The sequence below is a fragment of the Sapajus apella genome, unplaced genomic scaffold (assembly GCF_009761245.1).
Source record: "Sapajus apella isolate SASKATOON/1434 unplaced genomic scaffold, GSC_monkey_1.0 scaffold102, whole genome shotgun sequence".
NCBI lineage: Eukaryota > Metazoa > Chordata > Mammalia > Primates > Cebidae > Sapajus > Sapajus apella.
In genome coordinates this window covers 3,201,805-3,219,310 of record NW_022437042.1, presented here as the reverse complement: position 1 = coordinate 3,219,310, position 17,506 = coordinate 3,201,805, and the positions used below count along the sequence as shown (strand labels likewise).

Here is a 17,506-nt window from a genome sequence, read left to right as displayed (position 1 = left end):
CTGATTCTTTACATTTCTTTCTTCTTCCCCAAATGATTTTAAGGTGGGGAAAGGTAAGCAAATGTTAAATGTGAATCTGGTTTGTCTAGGTGAGTCCAACAGAACAGAATATTAAGGTAGTTAGAGTTAGGAAGGCTCCTAAATAATTGTGCCAAGTAGATACAAATTTGGTGACTGGATTTGAAGGGCCAGATTGCCTAACTTGTTAGGATCTGTGATACTGATACAGAATTAGAGCAAAATCACCTAACTTGCTTGAGGATAAAATAATGTTGAGAATGGCGTTGGCATGAATGAGCTGCTGACAAGCTCACTCTTGTTCCATTTTGTCCCCTTTCAGTTGGTTCCTGTATTTTCCCTTTCTTTGAAATGTAGTCATTCTTAACCCAGTAACCTTCCTATAAAATCTGCACAGGTACATAAGCAGTTTCAAATTTTATTTGGATTACTTAAATGTTTCTTATACTGAGGAACTGTGCTTTCCATTTTATATCTAGTATTGAGTCTCATAGATGTACTTTTTGGATTTTTTCCTCCCCTTTGATTGCAAAATGAATGGAAATATGCATTTTGTTGGGATTCTTTTTTAGTAGTATACAATGCATTCTCTTTGCTATGAGTAACCCCTGAAGCTGGAGATGGGTCCTAAATAAAGGATTCTAATTGCAGCTTTGGTTCCGCATCATACCTCCTTCCCCACATCAGCTGGTGCAGAATTGAAAAGTTCAAACCTGACTGCTATTTGAAAAAGGGACTTTGCACATTTGTTTTTGTTAACTTTGTTATCGATACGTGCAGATAGCCTGTATTGTATTGTGGTGTTTATTAAAAATGTTAAAGGTAGAAAGAGGCAATTAGCATAAAATGTTCAAATGAATGGTTTGTGGTGCCTTTGATCACGCACATGTTGTTTTGGGAGGTCAGCTTGTTATCTCTGTTGTAAGGTTTTAAACAGATTATCCCATGAAAGAGATTGGGAATAGTGTTTCTTAGGTGTACAAAAGAAGAAAGTTATTAAACCTGACCGTTCTGAGTCTCGCCTTAAATTTTCTCAGGTATGATTAACAGTGTCAATATATAAGGCACTCAGCCATGTGGCAGGATGAAAAACTTAATGTAAAACAAATCCACCAAATGGAGAAATTTAATGTGGTTCTACTTTGAAGCAGAAATGGACTTGGGGGAAAATATTAAGCAAATGTAAGGACATTGCTCCTAGGTGAAATAATCCAAGTAATGTGGTCATTAGTGCAGATTGTACTCCCCCATACTGAGGCTTCAAGTACCATGTCTTAAGGGATGAATGGGATACATGTGTCATAAGGACTTCATTTAGCCCCATCCACACAACCAAACAAGTACCAAGAGGTGATCATTGTTTTTTTGTTTGTTTGAGACAGGGTCTTGCTGTGTTGCCCAGGTTGGAGTGCAATGGCATGATCTCGGCTCGCTGCAACCTCTGCCTCCCAGGTTCGAGCGATCCTCCTGCCCCAGCCTCCCTAGTAGCTAGGATTACAGGCATGCACCACCATTCCTGGCTAATTTTTTTATTTTTAGTAGATGGGGTTTCACCATGTTAGCCAGGCAGGTCTCGAACTCCTGACCTCAGGTGATCCACCCACCTCAGCCTCCCAAAGTGCTGGGATTACAGGTGTGAGCCACTGCGCCCACCCAGGTGATCGTTTTTACAAAGTCATTGTCCTTGCCTCTTTAAAATGAGACGAGTTGCTCCTCAGAAAAAAAGCAGTTTTGTTTAATCAAAATGATTGAGGATACCTGTACTCCCAAACTTTACACAGGATTTAAAATGCCATCTAATAATTTGGTTGGTTGTTTTTGAGCTAGGGCTTTTAAAGAGGTGGAATGTCAGGATCAACAAGTTAGATCTTGGTCTCTGAGGGTGCTGATAAATACCCAAGTTAGTTCATTCCCTCCTCCTCTCCCCTCCTCATAACTTCATTCCCTTAATTTACTATAATGCATACTGAGGTAACTTTGTTTTATTTATACTTTTATATTCTGTTAAAATGTTTAAAAAGCATCACCATTTAGGACTGAAAAGAAAAAAAAAGGTTCTCTCCAAAAGTATGTCTTGGTTTTTCCACTCCCAGAATGAGTATTTTTGCTTTTACCTTAATGTTTAAGGGGGCGAAATAAGCACATATGAGATCCCAGTAAGAAACCAATACAAAAAGTTTCTACAGAGCTAAAATAAAATTATACCTTGACTATGAAATTTTAAGGTTATTTTTATTTACAACTTTTGAAAAATGTACATTTTTTTTTACATGGGTTACTTGTGCAAAGTTAGATTTAGAAGTGATAAATGCATAAAAGGTGACAATAGAACATTAGACAAAACATTTAAAAGCCTTGTCCCATACTGCTACTTAAAGGTACTATATATCTAAAAGTATAAATATCCAAAAAAAAGATTGCAGATGTTGGCTTTAAGGTTCTCAGATGCTGAAAGGGAAGAAATTAAAGCATGCAGCAATAACTCAGGATTTGAGTGGAAAACAGTTTGCCACAGATATGCTATGCTCCCTTCCTTGAATTCATTAAGACTATAAAATAAAGATGGAGAATTGAGTTTATTTATCTAGGGCAGCAATGATCCTTTAAAAATACGAAAGGATTTCCAATTTTCCCTAGCTCAAAAACTGATGGTTGTTTCCATTGTGCTCCCACACCTCTTTTAAAAAGCAAAAACCCAGAAGACCAATATTCTGAAACTTAGCAAAGGTGTGCCCAGTCAGTAGCTTGCAAAGAGAGGATTTGTCAGTTACTACAATTGCTGTACTCCTTTAGTTGAGTCCTTCAACATTCTCCTTCTTGCCAGTAAATACTATCTAGTAATTCATGAGTGAGATCCTAGTAACAATAGGATTTTTAGCTCCCATTCTTCTCAAAATTGTTTACATGGATTTGTTTCTATTCTCTGTAGACCACATTCCAAACACATTCACTTCTAATCCAACAGAAGTGAAGGACTAGCCAGGATGAAACACTTCAGCAATCATTTTGTTAAGAATAACATCCTGGTCATCAAGCTATGCATATGCACCTCTTGTATAACAATTTACCTTAAATCTTAAAGTACAATAATAAAAATAACTGCCTGAAAACTGGAAATGAAATACAACAGAAAAACTTAAGCATTAGTAATTTTTTGCAAGTAACCCAGGTACAGTACATTTGATTTCAAAGAAGGTGTTTTCTGATGTTTAAGGAGAAGGTAGAAGGGGTAGGAAAACTTGGCGAGGGAAGATGGAAACAGCACAACAGCTATTTTGCTTTTAATAAAGTAAATGTAATGACAAGAGTAGGGAGGTGACAAACACATCAATATATATTTTTCTTAATGGCCAGCTTCTTCTTTAACTGTACCCGGGGTCAACAATCGCGCCAGCTTTGTTCTACTATTGCAGAAACACGCTTTTCATATTCCCGCTTGTTCTCCTGGTACAGCTGAGCAGCCTGGCTGTTTGCTGGACTATTGGGATTGGGTTCATCCAATAGAGACTAGAAAGACAATTTTTAAAATGTCAGGTCCTTAATGCAAAACAAACAGCTATTTTATAAGGTAGTGACACTCAACTGAATTGTCCTAAGTACAGCTACAGTTCTTCAGCACATAAACCCAGAGTTATATGAATCTGCTAGTAGCTAGGAAAATATATGTGGCTTGGGTTTTTGTTTTTTTTTTTTTTTCTTTGAGACAGAGTCTTGCTCTGTCGCCCAGGCTGAAGTGCAATGGCACGATCTCGGCTCACTGCAACCTCAGCCTCCCAGGTTCAAGCAATTCTCTGCCTCAGCCTCCCGAGCAGCTGGGATTACAGGCACCTGCCACCACACCTGGCTAATTTTTGTATTTTAAGTAGACATGGGTTTCACCATCTTGGCCAGGCTGGTCTTGAACTCCTGACCTCATGATTCACCCGCCTTGGCCTCCCAGAGTGCTGGGATTACAGGCGTGAGCCACCACGCTCGGCTCCAGCTTGGGTCTTAATGGTCTACTTTTCATCTATAAAACAAACAAACTTTGACCAAAAAATAAGATGGTCTATTACATTATGACTTTCAAAAACAATTCAATTGCTAATATAAACATATTAAAAGTTATAGGTTCGTCACGTTAAGGAAAAATTCACCTGTATGGATGTTAGAATCGAAGACACATCATAGGTTGGACTCCAACGGTTCTGAAGTATATCCAGACATATACTACCATCTGCATAGACTATGAACAAAGAGGTAGGTACATTAAACCTAACAAGACCACTAAGGTTTTAACATTATAGACAAAACAAAAATAGTCAAGAATACTTTACTTCTGAAGTTTAAAGATTCTTAGATTGCTTCCCAGTTAACTGCCTAAAAAGATGAGTCATAACCATTACTAATGAAATAATCGGGATGGTCAGAGAATGTCAGATGTGACCAATAAAAAACTGGAAGATACTTAGTGTTCATTCTTCAGAAAAGGCTGCCCTATTATCCAGGAAATCAGAAACATTTTTGAACAGGGTCCCTAGCTCTCCACAGACATATGAAATTCATTCCACCAAATTTGTAGGCTGTATCCCCTAACTGAAATAACAGAAGATGGCTCAGAGTTCACAAGATTTCAGTTTGGCAAAAAGATAAAAATATCTGATATCCTGAAAAATACTTCATTAACCTAAATAAAAGGCAAGCTGTTCTAGGCTTACCACTATTTTAAAAAGTGCAAAGTGGTAAGTTAGAATCACCTGTGGTGCTTTTCTGACAATGTATGCCTGGCCCTCAACAACAGAATCTGATATTCAGTAGGTCTGGAGTGGGGCCAAGTCATCTGTATTTTGAAAATGTTCCACAGTAATTCTGATATGCATCCAATGAAACTGACTTTTCTAAATGCTAGTGAAAATAATTACAACACAAGACTATCTCAATCTGGCCTAGCATTAAAAGGAGACCTCAAGAGCATCCTTCGTTGTTTAATAAGTAAATGAAAAAAATCATCAAAGTCAGGAGGCTCCCAGACTCCAAGCAAAGGGAAAATACCTCCACTGCTTCAGTTCTAGGACAAGACAGTCACAAACAACCAAGAACAAGTTCGGCTTTCAGGAAGCAGCAAGCTGCCTAAACAAATACTCAGGCACCACAAAATACACAGCAAATGTGGAATACTCCATAATAAACACTGTAGTAGTTTAAAACTGTACTAAAAGGGATACTTGCCATTTGGATGGAACATCTTAGAAACAAATCTAACTGTAGGTGGCTTATTTGGATATTCTTCAGTGAATTCTATTGTAAGTTTAAATGTTCCTGTAGTTAGAAAAGAAAGATTTAAGAAAATGTATTTATCACTTTGTTCAGTAGTACTTTGTTTTTAATGCTATGTGGGTTTTTCCAAGTATTAAATAATGCAAAGATACAGGGTAGACAGAAGAGGTCAGGTAAGAAATACATCTCTAGGAATTGCTCTATGAACTACTCGAACGTGATTTGTTTTTTGATTTGCCACTATTTTCCCCCAAACTTGAAGACAACCATCATAAACTCAAAATTACAGCTTACAAGATAACTTTAGCCACTGTACATTTTGAAAACATCCTTCAAATAAGAAACTGGGCCTAAAATGTGGCCTTCCTCCTTTAGAAGACCAAAAGACCTCAAAGGCCTGTTTTAGTCAGCTGCCATCTTAAACTCTCCAGTGATTTTTAAGCGGACTAGGAAAGAATGAAAGCACAAAGGTTCAAAACCAATGCCAGAAATACAAATCCATAATCAAGTTATTTTTAAAATAGAGGGTAGTAAGTATAAAAGTGTTCACACTGGTTCCTTTTCATGTCATAATGACTCTGTAATGAAAACTTAATTGAATTTAAGCCAGGAAAAACTTCACAGTCCCTCTCAGAATCCCTAAGAATGGCTCAGAAGGCATTTCACTATAAAATCAACTCAATAATTCACACGTATGGAGGGAGTTAATAGCAGAAATAATTTTAAAATCACATTTGGTTTAGATTGCAGTCACATCTCCAGCAAACTTCTAATGATGTTTGATCTTTCTAATGATGTTTGATTACGCTACTATTGAAATGAAATTATTTTTCTTAAATATGTGTCAATCTAAGGTAGCAAGAGGCCCTAAAGCATAGTAGGTTATAAACTTACTTACATGGCATGTACGAACTGGATCTCATTCAATAACTGTAAGATGTAATCTCAGGAGATTATGTCCTTTAAAATATTATTTTCAATTGTTTGTTGAATAAATTCAAGAAAACAATTGAGCAAGGTTTTTTCCTGACTGAAATCTCTTCAAGTAAACTTAAGACAATCAGTCATTATCTGGTATAAGGTGATGCATGTTGCACTATGTTACTCTGGTCCATGTAACAAATTATTCTAAAACAGTAGACCATACTTCAGCGTACTTCTTACTGGTTCCTTCAGTTAGCAATTTATTTCCCTTTTGTTCCCATTAAAAGGTTTATCACTGCTTAAGAAAAAGAAGACTATAATCATTCTACTACTAGATCTGTGACAAAACTATATTAAAAAGTTTGTTTTGGCCAGGTATGGTGCCTCACACCTGTAATCCCAGCACTTTGGGAGCCCGAGGTGGGTGGATCCTCTGAGGTCAGGAGTTCAAGACCAGCCTGGCTAACATGGTGAAACCCCACCTCTACTAAAAATACAAGAAATTAGCTGGGCTTGGTGGTGAGCACCTGTAACCCCAGCTACTAAGAAGGCTGAGGCAGGAGAATCACTTGAACCCAGGAGGTGGAGGCTGCAGTGAGCTGAGATTGTACCATTGCACTCCAGCCTGGGTGAGAGAGTGAGACTCCATCTCAAAAAAAAAAAAAAAAAAAAAAAAAAAAAAAGTTTGTCTTTAGCAAGCTCATTGGAAACAATTTGCTAACAAAGCTGCCCTTGTATAAACATGTGTCTAAGTTTCAGAATAATATAAAATGCAACATATGGAAATATTATATTCCTGAAACTATCGTTACTCCTTATTTTCTTTTCAAAGCCAGCCCTGAAGAAACTATGTATTATAACTAAGGAAAGAAAGTAAAATCTTATGGAAGGGACAAACATATGTCCATTAGAAGTATGGAAGTATGGCCAGGCATAGTGGCTCATGCCTGTAATTCCAGCACTTTGGGAGGCCTAGGCAGGCAGATCACCTGAGGTTGGGAGTTCAAGACCAGCCTGACCAACATGGAGAAACCCCATCTCTACTAAAAATACAAAATTAGCTGGGCATGGGGGCACACGCCTGTGATCCCAGCTACTTGAGAGGCTAAGGCAGGAGAATTGCTTGAACCTGGGAGGCAGAGGTTGCAGTGAGCCGAGATCGCACTACACTCCAGCCTCGGCAACAAGGGTGAAACTCTGTCTTAAAAAAAAAAAAATAGTATAGAAGTATGTTCATCAGAACATACTTCACCTTTATCACCACCTGGTCATAAATCTTCCTCTTTTTGAGGAAGAAAGCACAGTTCTTCCTTTTCAGTATTAATTGACATTATAACAGGCAAGAAAAAGCAGCAATGTGTTAGAGTTCAAAGTTTTGAGTGTCCTTATGTATTATGATCTCAAGTGTAAACACACTTGGATCAATGTTGCAATCTGACTAAATTATGGGTAAGAGACACTGCTCCAAAACTGGGCAGATGTTAATAGCACATGGAGATCCCAGCTACTTTAAAACCATCACTAAATATGATATCTAAAGGTAGTAAAGCAAGACATAGGCAAAAACAGTAAAACCATACTGGTTAAGAGCATGAGCTCTGCAGTCAAGACAGTCTGGGCCCGAGTCCTTGCTTTGCTACTTACTAGCTGTGAGACTCTAGGGAAGGTGTTCTCCTTGACTAAACCTTAAATTCCTCATTTGTAAAATGAGATTAATAGTAGTACCCACCACACAGCATTGCTGTGAGGTTTACATGAGGGAAATAAGCATAGTGCCACAAAGTAAGTGCTCCAAAACCATGAGCAACTATTTTTGCTATAATAATTCTAAAGTTTCACATCTCTAGACTCAGCTGAAGGAGGCAAAACCCCAAAATCAGAACTTCACTATCAGTAAGAAATATACAATTAAGGCATTCAGATATTAAATAGTACTTTCTGGTCTACATCAGAAACTCACAGTTCAATGCAAGTTGAGTACCTACGCTGGCGACTCAAAAGTTCCTTAACTTGAGCTTTCTGCGTAAAACTTGCCCAGAAGTTCAACAAGGTGACTACCTAGCTACCAAAGAAGTTAATCGCGAGTCTTTTAAAGCAGTTCATTTAATATCTTGAGAACAGTGAAGCAATCTATGTCTACTTGAATATAAATTAAGACTTAACCCAAATCTTATTCAAGGTACACATTAAAAAGAGGGTACTTCACACTTTTAGCCACATTAATCAGAACCTGTTTAGTATAAGCTTCAATGTAATTTCTGAGCTCTAAAACAAGTGTTAAGGGAATTTAAAATCCCAGAATTAGTATTATGCAGCCTGAGACTACAGCTTACCCTCTGAATATTTAGAAGGCTAGGCTTTAAAATAACTGAAAATTTAAGCCTCACCATTGTTGTACATAATGTATACTAATTTTCTTCATCTTCCTGAGGAGGCTAAAACATTGTAAGGAAAGTATCAATTAATCCATCTATACAGTGAGACCATGGAACTGATATAAATGTGTTAAGTGACTGGTGTATAGCAGTAAGGATATGGTTGAACTAGAAGGGGTATATGTTCTGCCTAAAGACATTCACAAAGTCAAGTTTTGGAAAACACTGTGTTGGCCAAGGAAAACACACTTGCAGGTGTTTTCTGCCATTTGGTCACCAGTTTGTGACCCCTGAGAAGAAAGCAAAATACATATATTTCAAAAGTATTTCTGATAACTGAAAATTGATTTTTAAGGTAATAATCCAAAACTCTCTATCATAGGATTTATTTACCTTAAAAACACTCTTAGTGGACTTTAGAGATTCATTTTGAAAAAGATTTTATGACTCTAACATTTCTAAAAATTAAAAAAACAAATAAAGGCCAGGCGTGGTGGCTCACGCCTGTAATCCCAGCACTTTGCGAGGCCGAAGCAGGTGGATCACCTGAGGTTGGGAGTTCAAGACCAGCCCGGCCAACATGGAGAAACCCCATCTCTACTAAATATACAAAAAATTAGCTGGGCGTGCTGGTGCTTGTCTGTAATCCCAGCTCCTCAGGAGACTGATGCAGGAGAATCACTTGAAACCAGGAGGCAGAGGTTGCAGTGAGCTGAGATCGTGCCATTGCACTCCAGCCTGGGCAACGGAGTGAAACTCCAACTCAAAAACAAAAGAAAAAAGATTTATACACCAATTCTAAAGAACACATTTGTTATGAAAAGCAAATACCAATACCTTACCACATCTATTAACAATTTTTAGGTTATGTGATGAAGATTATATTCCATAACCTTTGTATTTAGCATGTATACCAAGATATTCTGATGAGAAAGCATTTCTCCCCATTGTTTTGGTAGTATAAGCTCTTGAGACTATATTCCTCTTACTTCAAGTGTGTGAAGTTAAACCAAAATACCCTTATGTGTTGCTTTTCTTAAGATTTCATCACTCTAACTAGGGCCTGGCTGTTCCAGAAACTTCCATAACGAATGGTTTACAACAAAGAAGCAAAGGTAGTTTTGGGACTCTTAATTTACATAATACATTGGAAACAGCAAAACCAACTATGCCACTTATCCCTAATCAGTCTTTTCTAACTGTAAATTCCCCAACTGTAAATAAAGGGTACTCAAAAAAATGGTTAAAGCCGGGCACAGCAGCTCATGCCTGTAATCCCAGCACTTTGGGAGGCCACGGTGGGCAGACCACCTAAAGTGAGGAGTTCGAGACCAACATGGCCAACATAGTGAAACCTCCTATTAAAAATACAAAAATTAGTTGGGTGTGGTGTCGGGTGCCTGTAATCTCAGCTACTTGGGAGGCTGAGGCAGAAGAATTGCTTGAACCTGGGAGGCAGAGGTTGCAGTGAGCTGAGATCGTGCCATTGCACTCCAGCCTGGGTGAGAAGAGCAAAACTCCATCTCAAAAAAAAAAAAAAAAAAAGGTTTAAAAAATATTTTTTGGTTGTCACAGTGTTCCAAACACCTGAGGAAGCATCCATGGGTAGCAGACTGTTCAACAGAACACATCAGCCAGCCTGAGTCAGTAATGCTAGGATGGAGATACACATCATCAAAAATAGAGTCAGTAATGTCAAAGCCGACAGTCCTGACAGATAATGGATTCAGTAAGTACCTTTTCAATTCATACCACTTAAGAGAAGCACCCTTGAAATACCTAGGTAGCCAACCCCCAACAAAGTGATGTACTATTAATAAAGCTGTGCCCAGCATAAAACAGAGTAAAACGAGGAAAAAAGAAACCAATGAAAGCAAAGCTGAGGCCAGGAACGGTGGCTCACGCCTGTAATCCCAGCACTTCGGGAAGCCCAGGCAGGCAGATCATGAGGTCAGGAGTTCGAGACCAGCCTGAACAACATGGTAAAACCCCATTTCTACTAAAAATACAAAAATTAGCCAGGGGTAGTGGCATGTGCCTGTAATCCCAGCTACTCAGGCTGAGGCAGGAGAATTGCTTCAACCCAGGAGGCAGAGGTTGCAGTGAACCGAGATGGCGCCCCTGCACTCCAGCCTGGGTGATGGAATAAGACTTGTCTCAAAAGAAAGAAAACAAGAAAACAAAGCTTTCTAGAGCTAAAGCAAAACACAGTTAATCTGTACATTTAAAGCTCAGGTATAAAGAACTAGTGCCAATCTGGTAGAGGAAAATTAGGTCTAGCTATAGTTATCTTGCTACAGATCAATTCAAATTATTAACTGAGCCAAAGTAGTATGCCCTTATAATCACTGTCTCCTGCTGTCATTTCATTGCATCCCTGAAGAGCAAAGATATTTACCCAGCAGGTAAAGGCAGAGAGGAAGCTGAAAATATTCAGGTGATTGTCCACAGTTTTCTGGGGAAATCTAAGTATTTGAGATGAATTATAGACTTAGTTGATATTGACTTACCTCACAACATTTTGCAGACTGGTGGCATCAAAATGCAATCCGTCTCAGCAACATAAGTATGTATTAAGTAGTTTGCAGAAATGTTTCTGTTCCCATCTTCAAACTGAAGTGTGTGTGTGTGTGTGTGTGTGTGTGTGTGTGTAAATGCTATGTGACTGAAGGAAGATAAAGCATTGAGGAAAAACAGAAAGACCCCTTTTCCTTTTTTTAAAACACCTCAAATATTAAAGAATTTCATGAGTTCCAATACTTTAATCATCCTTTAAATGTATTAAACTTTGAAAAAATAACCACACACACACCCACACACACACACACACACACCATACACACACACCTGAGTATAGAACAATCAATGTCATTTTCCTGGTTGTGATAGGGTATAGTCATTCAAGATATTACCAAACGGGAGGGTTTGGGGAGAGAACTGAGTTAAGTGTATAAAGGGTCTCTATTATTTCCTGCAACTGCATATGAATCTATAATTATCTAAACCCATAAAGTTTTTAAAAAGCAATTTACATATGTGTTTTTAAAAGTCAAACCTAAATCAATTACAAATTATGTAGCTACTGGTACATGCAGTATCTTCAAGTAGGCTGGACACTGATTAAAAGGGTACATTAAGGCGAACTTCAATTATGAAGCTGCTTTGAAATTACTGACCATAATGTCTTGAGGAAAGCACACACTGCAAATTCATTTAAAAATAAGAAAGAATGGCCAGGCTCGGTGGCTCACCTCTGTAATCCCAGCACTTTGGGAGGCCGAGGCGGGCAGATCACAAGGTCAGCGTGACCAACATGGTGAAACCCTGTCTCTACTAAAAGTACAAAAATTAGCTGGGTGTGGTGCTGCGGGCCTGTAATCCCAGCTACTCAGGAGCCTGAGGCAGGAGAATTGCTTGAACACGGAAGGCAGAGGTTGCAGTGAGCAGAGATTGTGCCACTGCACTCCAGCCTGGGCAACAGAGCAAGACACCGTCTCAAAAAAAAACAAAAAGACAAATAAGAAAGAATACTATATTCAACTGAGATATATAAGACCATCTTAGAGCACTGAGGCTGACAGGCATTCAATGTCAGATTGTAGAAACCAGACAGTTGTATGTAAGGGATTCAACATCCAACACACACCTATCAAGCCCCTGCTGAACACAATTCCTGCCCATGGGGTAGAATTCTGAAACAGACGGTCTCTGGGGTCTCTGCTGACTGTCAGCAACTGGCTGGGTTTATACTAATTCAGTGATGGAGGGCTGAATTTAGCAGAATCACAGCCCAAGCTTCAAAAATCCTTAATACCAGTGCTATGATTGCTCCTTTTAAAAAGTGACTGCCTTACCCAGACTATTTTAAAAAGAAAGCAAGAAGAAAGGTGCAGTTCCAGTCAAGCATATAATATCCAGAACAACCAGCCACACACTGCACTCCATTGAAGCCTTTAGCAGACAGAGGCTAGGCAGAGGCAGGTTCCTAAGTAGGAGACACTTCCAGGATGACTGGGAACCCTTTCCCCAGGTGATCAGGCTCCTGAAAGGTGGGTAAAGAAACTCTCTCTTACCATCCTCAAATGGGGTCCCTTCAGGCCTGCAACACAGAGAAAAATGGTCAGTTCCCGCTTAAGGGGCCCCCTTCTCCCTGCTTCATCTGAGATGGCTATCCAGCACTGCTGCCTGGGTCGGAAGCCACTACAAATAGATGTCCTGGGTTCAGAGACACAGTGCAGGCCGCTGCGCCTAACCGCCACCACTCCCCGCCCCGCCCCCCTAGAACCCCAAGCGGTTCCCCCTGGTAGCGGGAACTGAGCTAATCGAGGCACAGGCTCCGGGGAGGCGCCTAGGCCCAGCCAGACCCAAACATTCTCCCCGGCCCGAGGGGGCCGGCCTCGGAGAGCAGACCAAGGCGGCTCACGTCCCCAGGTCTCTCGCCACCGCCACGAACGCAGACTCACCCGAAAATGACCGCGTTCCACACCATTATGTTGTTCTCGGACGGAGCCCCGCTGACTCCGGCTGGAGGATCCTCCTGCAACCTTCCGGAAGACAGACAGAGGTCCCCCTAGGCCGGCACTGGCGCCCGCTCCCGGCTGCTCCCCAGCCCTCCCCGCCCGGCGCGCCTCGGGACCCGCCCTGTGCCCCGGCTCGCAGCCCCCGGCCTCGGCCGTCCCCTCAGTTTACCTCTTGAAGTCCCGCATGAGGCGCCGGCGAGCCGGGGTGGACATATCGCGGACGGTGTTAGGGGTGGGGCATACACTGGGGTCTCGGGTTCCCGCGGCGGGCGAGGAGGCCGAGGAGGCAGAAGCAGCCGGAGAAGGGGAGGCGGAAGCACCCAAAGGTACCGCGCTACCTCTCCGAAGTCGAGGGTCGGTCTGGCGCCGGCTAAGCACCACCCCAGTGTAGACGGGGGATGAACCAACCTGAAAGCAGAGAGAGGGGGGTGGAACGTCGAGCGCCGGACAGGCCATACCAAGACGGGGCGGGGGGTGCTGGAGGAAAGTTGCTTATGTCATTAAAGCCCCGCGGGAGGCCCGGGGCGGGGCGGCGAGGGCAGAGGCGCTGGGTACGCGGGAGCCCCGGGCGCTCGAGGACCTCGTGGTGGAACGGGGTCCATCCCCACCTGCCAATTCTAAGGCAAACCTTGGGAAGTTTTTGGCTTTTTAAATTTTTCTTTCTCTATTCTTTTTGTTGTTGTTGTTGTTTTGTGACCAGATCATTCATGAAAGTGCTCACCATGCCCCGGGAGGAGGAGAGGAGAAGTTTGGAAGTCCCAAACCAGAGGACGAAGGAGTGGGCGGAGGCAAAACCGGTTCTCACAAAGCGGCAACTCCAGGGTGCCCAAGCCCTGCGGACATCGGAGACTGAGGGCGGAGGTGGGGAGGAGGGTGATTGGTTAAAATCACGGAAAATCAAAAGAATAAATCGCCTTGACTCTGATGGAGGGGTGCTGTGGGACTAAATGCAGGCTTGGGCGCTCAACGCTTAGGCCAATGATTACCCCAGAGGAAAATGAAATGAGAGCTTAAGGCAGGCAGAGTAGGTTTTTTTTTGTTTTTGTTTTTGTTTTGTTTTTTTGCTTTGGGCACTCACAATTTGGCTCTGGAACCACATTTTTCCCTTGGTAGTTCAACAACCCAAGCGGCTATTATATGTTCAGAAGAATCCAAGGTATGAGACTATCCGACTGCAGGGACAGTGGGTCTGAAGTCAAAGGAACGGTGAGATGCACTTAGAAGAGCTGCAGGTGGCCGGAAGAGTCGCAGTAGGTGGACCTGCAAAAGCAATAACAGTTTTAAAGGAGAATTTTTAAAAGGTCAACCCAAAATAACTTAGAAGATAGGCATAATACACATTTAAAAATTATTGAAAATAGAAAGGTAGGCTTGGGTTAAGCCATCAAGAGTTTCGAATACCAAGCTAATGGATTATTTGGAAGTCCATTGAGCAGGGAAGTGACATCGTTAGAGCTGTGCTTATCAGAAATTGATCTCAAGAGAGCAGGCAGGAGACTCTTGCAGTATTTTAGGTGCCAGATACTGAACCAGGCAGTGACAATAAAGGCGAGTAGGATATGAATGAATGGGGAAGACCTGGCAACAGGTTGAATATGGAGGCGAGAGAGAGGAAGGAGTCAACAGTGGGTGAAACTCTAAACCCCAAGATAACTGGGGATCTGATGGTGCCATTAGCAGAATTACAGAATAGAGAGAGAGGGACAAGTTTGGGAGAGGAAATTTTGAGTGGGACTTACTGAGTTCATGGGACTGGTGAGACATCCCCGTGAAGATGTCCGGAAGATAACATGTGCAGGAATTTGTTTCTAACATGAGAGGCAGGAGGCACTTGACAATGGTAGTGATTCTAGCTGCTGCTTAACAGGTACTTTCATGGTCAAGGATTTCTTATCTCCCATTAACTCCAACATATCAGTTAAGGCAAGTCACCCTAATAGCATCACATTATGGCTGTAGTAGGAAGGGGGTACAAAAATTTTTTTAAAAAATCCTTTTCCTCTTATCTAGGAACTTGCAGTCTACTAACACACATACACACATGAAATCAACAAAAGCAAGATCTACAAAAGCAAATGCATTCGTATTCATCACTGCTTAACAAATTACAAGCTGTTGGCCGGGCACGGTGGCTCAAGCCTGTAATCCCAGCACTTTGGGAGGCCGAGGCGGGTGGATCATGAGGTCAAGAGATCCAGACCATCCTGGTCAACATGGTGAAACCCCGTCTCTACTAAAAAAAAAAATACAAAAAATTAGCTGGGCATGGTGGTGCGTGCATGTAATCCCAGCTACTCAGGAGGCTGAGGCAGGAGAATTGCCTGAACCCAGGAGGCGGAGGTTGCGGTGAGCCGAGATCGCGCCATTGCACTCCAGCCTGGGTAACATGAGTGAAACTCCATCTCAAAAAAAAAAAAAAAAAAAAACAATTGCAAGACTTTGGTCACTATTTCCTTGCTAGCTGCCACCTGGGAACTACTCTCAGCTCCTAGAGACCACCTACATTCCTTGTCACATGGCCTACTCCATCTTCAAAGTCATCAACAGAGAATTTCTCTCCCACCACATCCTTCTCCCTCTTTGAATCTTGTTTTCAGGAAAAGCCCAGTCTACTTTAAAGGCTTATCAGATCATGTCAGGCCTACCTTGTGGATAATCTCCCTATCTTAAAAACATCTAACCTGGAACCTTAATTACGTCTGTTAAATTTTGCCACTGCAGAATCTACATTAGTTTTTCATTTAGTAACTGGGAGAGGCCAGGTGCAGTGGCTCACGCCTGTAATCCCAGCACTTTGGGAGGCCAAAGCAGGTGGATCACCTGAGGTTGGGAGTTAAAGACCAGCCTAATTCAAGATGGATTAAAGGTTGTCATAAAAAAATAAATAAATAAACACCAGCCTGACCGAAACGGAGAAACCCCATCTCTACTAAAAATACAAAATTAGCCGGGCGTGGTGGCACATGCCTGTAATCCCAGCTAATCAGGAGGCTGAGGCAGAAGAATCACTTGAACCCAGGAGGCGGGGGTTTCAGTGAGCCCAGAGCCCGCCGTTGCACTCCAGCCTGAGCAACAAGAGTGAAAGTCTGTCTCAAAAACAAAAAGCTCACGCCTGTAATCCCAGCACTTTGGGAGGCCAAGGCAGGTGGATCACAAAGTCAAGAGATCGACACCATCCTGGCCAACATGGTGAAACCCCGTCTCTACTAAAAATGCAAAAAAAAAAAAAAAAAAAAAATTAGCTGGGTGTGGTGGTGCACACCTGTAATCCCAGCTACTCGGGAGGCTGAGGCAGAAGAATTGCTTGAACCAGGAAGGAGGCGGAGGTTGCCGTGAGCCAAGGTTGCGCCACTGCACTCCAGCCTGGGAAACAGAGCAAGACTCTGTCTCAAAAAGAAAGAAAGAAAGAAAAGCAATTTGGACCATGGCACTCTTCTGTTTAAAATGACCGGGTGGGCCACAATTGCCTTTATCTATCTATCTGTCTGTCTATCTATCTATCTATTTTTGAGACAGAGTCTCACTTTGTTGCCCAGGCTGGAGTGCAGTGGTGTGATTTCGGCTCACTGCAACCGCCACCTCCCAAGTTCAAGCTATTCTAGTGCCTCAGCCTCCTGAGTAGCTGAAACTGCAAGAGTCCACCACCACACCTGGCTAATTTTTGAGCTTGGCTAATGGAGAGGTTCTTGGCTGGGGAATGATGAGACCTCAGCTAAGAAAAGTGAGGGTGACAGAAGTTGATTAAATGCCCTCAAATTTGAGGATGGGGAATTTAGGCAGCTTTTATAGGTGTTTGAGTATGAGAGAGATGTATTGAAAATATTCTTTTGAGGCCAGCTATGGTGACTCATGCCTGTAATCCCAGCACTTGGGACGCCGAGGTGGGTAGATCACCTGAGGTCAGGAGTTTGAGACTAGCCTGCCAACAAGGGGTAACCCCATCTCTAAAAAAATACAAAAAAAAATTAGCCAGGTGTGGTGGTGGGCACCTGTAGTCTGAGCTACTCAGGAGGCTGAGGCAGGAGAATCGCTTGAATCCAGGAGGTGGAGGTTGCAGTGAGTGGAGATCATGGGCGACAAAACGAGATAAAAGAGAAAGAAAATATCCTATGAAGAAGCAGCATGTACGGGCATGGTGGCTCACGCCTGTAAATTCCAGCACTTTAGGAGGCAGAGGCGGGTGGATCAGGAGGTCAGGAGTTTCAGACCAGCCTGGCCAACGTGGTGAAACCCCGTATCTACTAAAAATACAAAAATTAGCTGGGCATAGTGGCGAGTGCCTGTAATCCCAGCTACTGGGGAGGCTGAGGCAAGAGAATTGCTTGAACCAAGACCCAGGAGGCAGAGGTTGCAGTGAGCTGAGATCGTGCCACTGCACTCCAGCCTGGGCTACAGAGCGAGACTCTGTCTCCA

General features: G+C 42.0%; 1 protein-coding gene across 1 annotated transcript; it reads right to left on the bottom strand.

Annotated features, from left to right (window-relative positions):
- Window positions 1-2,231: 2,231 nt before the first annotated feature.
- On the bottom strand, window positions 2,232-13,521 carry UBE2A (ubiquitin conjugating enzyme E2 A). The gene is made up of 6 exons (XM_032258360.1): window positions 13,263-13,521; window positions 13,037-13,117; window positions 12,647-12,672; window positions 5,227-5,316; window positions 4,155-4,243; window positions 2,232-3,525 (listed from the first exon to the last, which is right to left on the bottom strand). Exons 1-6 carry the CDS (start codon window positions 13,304-13,306, stop codon window positions 3,397-3,399), a joined length of 459 nt encoding a protein of 152 aa, XP_032114251.1. The 5' UTR covers window positions 13,307-13,521; the 3' UTR covers window positions 2,232-3,396.
- Between the last annotated feature and the right edge of the window lie 3,985 nt (window positions 13,522-17,506).

Bases quoted from the DNA above. Each gene is read 5' to 3' on its own strand.
- UBE2A (XM_032258360.1), bottom strand. From the start codon at position 13,306: ATGTCCACCCCGGCTCGCCGGCGCCTCATGCGGGACTTCAAGAG. The intron at 5,317-12,646 runs GTAAGAGAGAGT...TTCTAACTACAG, and splicing joins AGGGACCCCATTTGAGGATG to GAACATTTAAACTTACAATA. The intron at 4,244-5,226 runs GCAAGTATCCCT...CTTTGTTCATAG, and splicing joins TAAGATGTTCCATCCAAATG to TCTATGCAGATGGTAGTATA.